The 9,754-nt window shown below is 44.6% G+C and overlaps 1 protein-coding gene across 1 annotated transcript; it reads left to right on the forward strand.

Annotated features, from left to right (window-relative positions):
• The first annotated feature begins 5,135 nt into the window (after positions 1–5,135).
• LOC118381328 (phospholipase A and acyltransferase 3-like) lies at positions 5,136–9,736 on the forward strand. Its single transcript, XM_035768286.2, has 6 exons — positions 5,136–5,812; positions 6,141–6,215; positions 6,615–6,723; positions 6,877–7,013; positions 7,289–7,420; positions 7,644–9,736. Exons 2-6 carry the CDS (start codon positions 6,201–6,203, stop codon positions 7,773–7,775), a joined length of 525 nt encoding a protein of 174 aa, XP_035624179.2. The 5' UTR covers positions 5,136–5,812; positions 6,141–6,200; the 3' UTR covers positions 7,776–9,736.
• The last annotated feature ends 18 nt before the right edge of the window (positions 9,737–9,754 follow it).

Below are 9,754 nucleotides of genomic sequence, written 5' to 3' on the forward strand. Positions count from 1 at the left end.
CCAGAACGTGAAGGCTGACGCACTGTCCCGCCTTTACGACACCGAGGATGGGTCCACCGAACCTACTCCCATCCTTCCCGCCTCAAAGCTGGTAGCCCCAGTGGTATGGGAGGTGGACTCGGACATCGAGCGGGCGTTACGGGCTGAACCCGCGCCTCCTCAGTGTCCAGCGGGGCGAAGGTATGTGCCGCTTGATGTTCGGGACAAACTGATTGGGTGGGCTCACGTCCTACCCTCCTCGGGTCACCCTGGGGTGACGAGGACAGTGGGGAGCCTTCAGGGGAGGTATTGGTGGCCTACGTTGGTTAAGGACGTTAAGGGTTATGTCTCTTCTTGCTCAGTGTGCGCTCAGAGTAAGGCTCCTAGGCACCTTCCTAGAGGGAAGCTACAACCCCTCCCCGTTCCACAGCGGCCATGGTCACATCTGTCCATAGATTTCCTGACCGATCTTCCGCCGTCTCAGGGGAACACCGCGGTTCTAGTGATTGTGGATCGGTTTTCTAAGTCCTGCCGTCTCCTCCCGTTGCCCGGTATCCCTACAGCCCTGCAGACTGCGGAAGCATTATTTACCCATGTCTTTCGGCACTACGGGGTGCCGGAGGACATCGTTTCTGATCGGGGCCCCCAATTCACGTCTCGGGTATGGAGAGCGTTCATGGAACGCTTGGGGGTCTCTGTCAGCCTGACCTCCGGTTATCACCCCGAGAGTAATGGGCAGGTGGAGAGAATGAACCAGGAGGTGGGTAGGTTTCTGCGGTCGTATTGCCAGGATCGGCCAGGGGAGTGGGCACGATACATTCCTGGGCTGAAATGGCTCAGAACTCACTACGCCACTCCTCTACTAACGTGTCCCCTTTTCAGTGTGTGTTGGGATACCAGCCGGTCCTGGCACCATGGCATCCGAGCCAGACCGAGGCTCCTGCGGTGGAGGAATGGGTACAGCGCTCCAAGGAGACCTGGAGGGCCATCCAGGAATCTCTACGACAAGCGAGTGGACGGCAGAAGAGGAGTGCTGACCGCCACCGCAGTGAGGCCCCGTGTTTGTACCGGGGACAGGGTCTGGCTCTCGACCCGAAACCTACCTCTCCGCTTGCCCTGCCGGAAGCTGGGTCCGCAGTGTGTAGGGCCCTTTAAAGTCCTGAGGAGAATAAACGAGGTGTGTTATCGATTACAACTCCCTTCCTATTACCGTATTAACCCCTCGTTTCATGTGTCTCTCCTCAGGCCGGTGGTAGCTGGTCCCCTGCAGGACAGTGAGGTACCGGAGGTCCCTCCCCCCCCTGGACATCGAGGGGACCCCGGCGTACACGATCCGGGCCATTCTGGACTCAAGACGCCGGGTGAGGGGCCTGCAGTACCTCGTGGACTGGGAGGGGTACGGTCCGGAGGAGAGGTGCTGGGTACCGGTGGGGGACATCTTGGATCCATCCATGTTGAGGGATTTCCATCGCCTCCATCCGGATCGCCCTGCACCTCGTCCTCCGGGGCGACCTCGAGGCCGGTGTCGCCGCGCTGCGGGAGCCGCGCGTCAGGGGGGGGGGTACTGTCACGAGTCCGACCGAGGGTATTTCCCCTTCCCGGGCGGGTGGCGCTCGGCGGTCGTCATCACCGGCCTATTAGCTGCCACTGATTGTTTTTCCTCTCCCTCCTTGTATGTTTAGTGGTAGCACCTGTTCATGTTTAATTAGTTTGTCTTTATTAGACAGCCGGCCCGCCTGGTTGTTGTGCGGGATTATTTCATTGTAACCTTCGGCTCTGTTGTAGAGGTACGTGTTTAGTGCCTAGTCGTGATTTTTTCCATTGTATTTTTTCCCCTGTGTTTGGGAACGTTACTTTTGTGAGCACCCTGTGGTGCGTTGGTGCTAGTAAAAGAATGCTGTTGGCCCTCGCCCCAGGTCCCTCGGCTATGGAGCAAAGAGACATGGGTGAGGGTGAGGGAAAGGTTCAAGGGAGGGGGTGCACAGACAAGACATCATCAGTGTCAAAGTTGAGTTGAATGTACTCTATAGCTACAGTATATCAATTGTTGAGTACACTATATCAAGAGTATTACTCACAGGGTGGGGCCAGGTGAACAACAAAGTTGTCACCAACGTACAAAGCCCAGTGCTGGTAGTTCCCTCTGAATATCTCTATCAGATCCCCTGGCTCTGGCTTCTCATCATTCTGTGAAAAATAAAATAAAATGATGAAACCATTAATAATGATTTAGCAATCTGTGTATTGGCACAATGTTGCTAGACACCATCTTGTTAAAGTGCCAAGTATGCAGTTCTGAAAGGGAAAGTTCTCAGATCAGGGAACTATAAAAAGTTATTCAGTCATGACTCATGCATTATACAAACACAATGTAAATATGTTCTAAACAAACAGGTAAGACTACATAGAGACAGAGGACAAGAAAAGGTACAAACACAATGTAAATATGTTTTAAACAAACAGGTAAGACTACATAGAAACAGAGGACAAGAAAAGGACTGGACTTTACTTACCAATGTTGGAGCCATGGTTACTGTTATTTCCTTTACACAGCTTTGATTTCCCTTCACTGAGCTTCGATCTCAACTCTTTATGTCAAAATGAAACCAATGGGTTATATTTAGGGGCCTGTTACCATAACACAGGAGCTCACAGAATATTAGGCAATCTATTGACAAATACATTGAACACCGATGTCATTTCACTGTGTTTTGGTGTCTATAAAAACATGAATTATGCAACGAAATAGATCGCTAACTGACCACAGACAGCACACAACAGAGACAGTGTTTGCGTGCTGTCAAGAGTCATGGTGTGACTTTCGATCCCAGTTAGCTACCTAGCTATTTGTATTCTTCCTCACACACATATTTCTGTCCAGATAATTTAAATACATTTAAATGCATATAATTTACTTAACGTAAGTTCGGTGTCGTGGCCTCGATGTTGCTTACTTTCACTTAGAACACAGAAGTACAAATCAGACGTCAACTTCTTTTTCTCCTCGACGAGGTTTTACTTCTTCCTCGATGAGGTTTTACTTCTTCCTCGACGAGGTTTTACTTCTTCCTCGATGAGGTTTTACTTCTTCCTCGATGAGGTTTTACTTCTTCCTCGACGAGGTTTTACTTCTTCCTCGATGAGGTTTTACTTCTTCCTCGATGAGGTTTTACTTCTTCCTCGATGAGGTTTTACTTCTTCCTCGACGAGGTTTTACTTCTTCCTCGATGAGGTTTAACGGCGGGTGGCAGCCAATAAATGTTTCATTACCGCCGCCTGCACAATGACGTAGGTTTCAAAGTACTCCGTTGTGCAGGCTCCCAGCAGAGACGCCCCTCGAGTCAGTTGATCATTGACGCCTGATGCCTTTTGGCTGATCCATTTGTGGTTTCAGGGAGAAAACAGAGTTGGGTGCTGTGGAATTGGTGAGGTTAACCAGAAGTGGTCTTGTGTTAATAGTTTGTGTTTCCGCTGGTCAGAGGGAGCAGGCGCTCCGCATTAAACGAATGAGGGCAAGAGATGTGAATTGTTTTATTCTCAAGAAAAAGGCCCCAATGAAAGGAGTGGTAACTGGGGTAGAGGTAAATGTAAAAGTTGACCAACTGAAAGGGAAGATTCACGGTCTTTGTGATACTCGTTGTTTGGTACGTCACAAACAGGGTGGGGTGAGTGCTGAAACAGAAGAGTCGTTGTCTGTTTTTTAAAATGTTGATGTTGTGTCTTTGCCCGACAAAGTGATGTTAGGATATATAAGTTATCGCATACAAGCTTTTGTACCGAATACATTACGTTGTTACAGGTGTCGAGCTTTTGGGGATGTAGTGGTATGTGTTAATTTTAGGGGTGTCCATGGGGCTGGGGATCAAAAATGTCCCATGTGAGAGAAGCTGGTTGAGGTTTCCAGGATTAGAGTAGTGAGGAAGTTGTCATATGCTGAGGCAGTGAAGAAAGTAGAGGAAGATGGGTCAAGGAGGTGAGATCCTGAGAGGAGTGGAGTGAGTAGTAGATCTGTACCAGTACAGAGGGATAGGCCAACAAATTATATAAACTCAGCAAAAAAAGAAACGTCCTCTCACGGTCAAGTGTGTTTATTTTCAGCAAATTTGTGTAAATATTTGTATGAACATAAGATTCAACAACTGAGACATAAACTGAACAAGTTCCACAGACATGTGAGTAACAGAAATTGAATAATGTGTTCCTGAACAAGGGGGGGGGGGTCAAAATCAAAAGTTACTGTCAGTACCTGGTGTGGCCACCTGCTGCATTATGTACTTCAGTGCATCTCCTCCTCATGGACTGCGCCAGATTTGCCAGTTCTTGCCTTGAGATGTTACCCCACTCTTCCACCAAGGCACCTACAAATTCCCAGACATTTCTGGGAGGAATGTTCCTAGCCCTCACCCTCCGATCCAACAGGTCCCAGACTTGCTCAATGAGATTGAGATCCGGGCTCTTCACTGGCCATGGCAGAACACTGACATTCCTGTCTTGCAGGAAATCAAGCACAGAACGAACAGTATGGCTGGTGGCATTGTCATGCTGGAGGGTCATGTCAGGATTAGCATGCAGGAAGGGTACCACATGAGGGAGGAGGATGTCTTCCCTGTAACGCATAGCGTTGAGATTGCCTGCAATGACAACAAGCCGTTGATGCTGACCAAGCTCAGACCCTCCACGGACCCAGTGCTCCAAGAGCACTTTTTGCCAGTCCTGCCTGGTCCAGCGATGGTGGGTTTGTGCCCATAGACACAGTTGTTGCCGGTGATGTCTGGTGAGGCCTACAAGACCTCAGTCCTCTCTCAGCGTATAGCGGACAAACTGAGAACTGATGGAGGGATTGTGCGTTCTTGGTGTAACTCCAGCAGTTGTTGTTGCCATCCTGTACCTGTCCCGATGTTCGGATGTACCGATCCTGTGCAGGTGTTATGACACGTGGACTGCCACTGCGAGTGTAGAGTGTAACAGTATAACTTTAGACCGCCCCCTCGCCCATACACGGGCGTGAACCAGGGACCCTCTGCACACATCAACAACAGTCACCCACGAAGCATCGTTACCCATCGCTCCACAAAAGCCACGGCCCTTGCAGAGCAAGAGGAACCACTACTTCAAGGTCTCAGAGCAAGTGACGTTATTTAGCGCACACCACCGCTAACTAAGCTAGCCGTTTCACATCCGTTACACGAGACCGATCAGCTGTCCGACCTGCCTCCCTGTAGCGCTGTCTTAGGCGTCTTACAGTACAGACATTGCCATTTATTGCCCTGTCCACATCTGCAATCCTCATGCCTCCTTGCAGTATGAGTTTTACGAATTATCTTTGAACGACAGGGTCCTGAAAAAGTGACGTTTATTTTTTTGCTGAGTTTATATTTCAGTAAGATAGGATTTTTTGAATTTATAGCAATGGTTGTCAACTGTACTGCAGGGATGGAACGTAAACGTAAGTCACAAAAAAATGTAGGTTGTGGTGGCAGCTGCAGAGAGGTTTTTGGGTGTGCGAGACTTGACGTCAGCATACCACCCTGCATCCCACTGCTGGCTTGCTTCTGAAGCTAAACAGGGTTGGTTTTTTATTACTATGTTATTTTTATTTTTTTTAATTGTGAGTGTAGTGTTAGATGGTAGGATAATAGTTTATTTATTTATGTTTTCAAGCAAAGTATAAGGGAGTTGTACTCCGGTCTAGTAGGTGGCGGTAATAAAACATTTATTGGCTGCCACCCGCCGTTAAACCTCATCGAGGAAGAAAAAGAAGTTGACGTCTGATTTGTACTTCTGTGTTCTAAGTGAAAGTAAGCAACATCGAGGCCACGACACCGAACTTACTGTAAGTTATATGCATTTAAATGTATTTCAATTATCTGGACAGAAATACGTGTGTGAGGAAGAATACAAATAGCTAGGTAGCTAACTGGGATCGAAAGTCACACCATGACTCTTGACAGCACGCAAACACTGTCTCTGTTGTGTGCTGTCTGTGGTCAGTTAGCGATCTATTTCGTTGCATAATTCATGTTTTTATAGACACCAAAACACAGTGAAATGACATCGGTGTTCAATGTATTTGTCAATAGATTGCCTAATATTCTGTGAGCTCCTGTGTTATGGTAACAGGCCCCCTAAATATAACCCATTGGTTTCATTTTGACATAAAGAGTTGAGATCGAAGCTCAGTGAAGGGAAATCAAAGCTGTGTAAAGGAAATAACAGTAACCATGGCTCCAACATTGGTAAGTAAAGTCCAGTCCTTTTCTTGTCCTCTGTCTCTATGTAGTCTTACCTGTTTGTTTAAAACATATTTACATTGTGTTTGTACCTTTTGTTGTCCTCTGTTTCTATGTAGTCTTTCTTACCTGTTTGTTTAGAACATATTTACATTGTGTTTGTACCTTTTCTTGTCCTCTGTCTCTATGTAGTCTTACCTGTTTGTTTAGAACATATTTACATTGTGTTTGTACTATGCATGAGTCATGACTGAATAACTTTTTATAGTTCCCTGATCTGAGAACTTTCCCTTTCAGAACTGCATACTTGGCACTTTAACAAGATTGTGTCTAGCAACATTGTGCCAATACACAGATTGCTAAATCATTATTAATGGTTTCATCATTTTATTTTATTTTTCACAGAATGATGAGAAGCCAGAGCCAGGGGATCTGATAGAGATATTCAGAGGGAAGTACCAGCACTGGGCTTTGTACGTTGGTGACAACTTTGTTGTTCACCTGGCCCCACCCTGTGAGTAATACTCTTGATATAGTGTACTCAACAATGTATATACTGTAGCTATAGAGTACATTCAACTCAACTTTGACACTGATGATGTCTTGTCTGTGCACCCCCTCCCTTGAACCTTTCCCTCACCCTCACCCATGTCTCTTTGCTCCCCAGCCGAGGGACCTGGGGCCAGGGCCAACAGCATGATGTCTGTGCTCAGTGACAAGGCTAAGGTGAAGAAGGAAGATATCTGGGACGTGGTGGGGCATGATCAGTGGTGCATAAACAACCAGCTGGATGAGAAGTACCAGGTCAGTAGCAGTAAGTACAGTAAGGCTGTGTCCCAAATGGCACCCCATTGGCCTCTGGTCAAACGTAATGAACTATGTAGAGAATAAGGTGCCATGTGGGACACAGCCTGTGTGATCCTGTGTGGCTCAGTTGATAGAGCATGGTGCTTGCAATGCCAGGATAGTGTTTTCCATTCCCACTGGGGCCACCCTTATAAAAATGTATGCATGCAAGTTCGCTTATGGATAAAAGCATCTGCTAAATGGCATGTAGTATTATTATATTATCATTATAGGTCAGACCCATACATGAGATACTGACGGAAGCCCAGGCCTATGTGAACCAGGAGATGCCCTACTCTGTCTTCAGGTGGAACTGTGAGCACTTTGTCACAGATCTGAGATATGGGAAGGCTGAGTCTCGACAGGTAGGTACAGTGGACTGGTGCTCAACGCTAGTTGTACTGTGCTCAGCGTAGTATTTTTGTGAGTCGTAATAACATTCTCAACTTGGTCAAGACACACGTGAGTGTAGAGTAACTGGTGTACTTGTTGTTATACATTCAAAGCATCTATGCTGTGATACTGTTTCTGAATCAGTCAGTCATTCATTCAATTCATTCAAATTAATGTTAGTCTTTTTTTGCCCAGGTTCGTCAGGTTGTGAAAACTGTGGGAATAGTGGCCACACTGATGGGTATCGGAATCTTTGTCTTTGCATTTGTCGTGGACATCTTTAGAGGTGGAAGAAGAAGAAGAAGAAGAAGAAGAAGAAGAATATAAGTGACCAACTGTATAATAGCTTCCTGAGCAGCCAGTCACCAATAAGCCGAATAGATTATTTTTATAACTACAGTACTGCCATCGTCACTTGTATAATTCTGGGGCTTTCAGAAGGAAGGGTTGAGTATTTCCATAATATTTTTATTTTTTACAGTTAAACAGATATGAATTGAAAGCACAAAAGGAGGAAAAGTGCCTGGTTATAATTCCAAGGTATACAGCCTTGGAGGGGCCATAACCTTGCAGGCTGCTAGACTAAACTAGCTGTTTAAAAAATGTTGACAGTTACTTATAAGCTATGAAGTTTCCCTACTAAAGTTTTAACATATTTATGTAGACTCTCTTTATAATGGAATAACATTGTATTCCACTGTAGTTTTAATGTTTCTATCATGAAGCAAATTGTCTAAAGGACCCAGTGCTTTCGAGTGGCACAGCATCTCAGTGCTAGAGACATCACTACAAACCCTGGTTCGATTCCAGGCTGTATCATAACCGGCGCACAATTGGCCCAGCGTCGTTAGGGTTTGGCTAAATAATAATTTGTTCTTAACTGACTTGCCTAGTTAAATAACAAAATAAAAGGACCCACAGAACTACTCCTGGTTAGGGTTGAAGTGGATACATCTAATGCTGCTTGTATCGCTTCGTAATGACTGACAGCATTATGAACAGGTGCATCAAAGCAGTGACCAAGAGACTGAAAAACAGCTTCTATCTCAAGTCCATCAGACTGTTAAATAGCCATCAGTAGCACCTTAGAAGCTGCTGCCCTATAAATGGTTTAATTTGGAAGTTTACATACACCTTAGCCAAATACATTTCCACAATTCCTGACATTTAATCCAAGTAAAAATTCCCTGTCTTAGGTCGGTTAGGATCACCACTATATTTTAAGAACACGAAATGTCAGAATAATAGTAGATAGATTTATTTCAGCTTTTATTTCTTTCATCACATTCCCAGTGGGCCAGAAGTTTACATACACTCTTTCTGAGGTCTTGGCTGATTTATTTTGATTGTCCCATAATGTTAAGCAAAGAGGCACTGAGTTTGAAGGTAGGCCTTGAAATACATCCACAGGTACACCTCCAATTGACTCAAAGGATGTCAATTAGCCTATCAGAAGCTTCTAAAGCCATGACATCATTCTCTGGAATTCTCCAAGCTGTTTAAAGGCACAGTCAACTTAGTGTATGTAAACTGTCCCACTGGAATTGTGATACAGTCAATTATAAGTGAAATGATCTGTCTAAACAATTGTTGGAAAAATGACTGCATGCACAAAGTAGATGTCCTAACCGACTTGCCAAAACTATAGTTTGTTAACAAGAAATTTGTGGAGTGGTTGAAAAACTAGTTTTAATGATTCCAATCTCAGTGTAGGTAAACTTCCGACTTCAACTGTACATAGACTTGAAATCGCTGTCCACTTTAATAATGGAACACTGGTCACTTTAATAATGTTACATATTTTGCATTATTCATCTCATATGTGTGTACTGTATTCTATTTTATTACACTGTATCTTAGTATATTCCTCTCTGACATTGCTCGTCAAATATTTATATATTCTTAATTCCATTCCTTTACTTCGGATTTGTGTCCATTGTGAGTATTGTTGTTAGATGTTACTGCACTGTTGCAGCTGGAAACACAAGCATTTTGCTACACCCGCAATAACATCTGCTAAACATGAGTATGTGACCAATAAAATTTGATTTGAACAAATTCTTACTTTATTTAAATGTTTGATTGAAAATATTTGAAATCATAACTGGTGTTTCATCTTTAAAAAATAGTTTGAAGAGTTTGTTTATTAAATATTGATTAACTGAATCTTATTAGCATTTTATCTTAGATTTAGTCTTGGCATCCTCTTTGATTTATATTTGTAAATGTCTACATAACTTATACTTGTCTTAGTAAACAAAATAAACACCTCTGTTGGCCCACTGCAAGTCCCAGAAGGAACTTCT

Source organism: Oncorhynchus keta, chromosome 4 (genome assembly GCF_023373465.1).
Source record: "Oncorhynchus keta strain PuntledgeMale-10-30-2019 chromosome 4, Oket_V2, whole genome shotgun sequence".
Classification (NCBI taxonomy): Eukaryota; Metazoa; Chordata; class Actinopteri; order Salmoniformes; family Salmonidae; genus Oncorhynchus; species Oncorhynchus keta.

Excerpts from the sequence above, each read along its gene's own strand:
- LOC118381328 (XM_035768286.2), top strand. Across the intron at positions 7,014-7,288 it reads AGCTGGATGAGAAGTACCAG|GTCAGACCCATACATGAGAT; the intron begins GTCAGTAGCAGT and ends TTATCATTATAG. Across the intron at positions 7,421-7,643 it reads GGAAGGCTGAGTCTCGACAG|GTTCGTCAGGTTGTGAAAAC; the intron begins GTAGGTACAGTG and ends TTTTTTGCCCAG.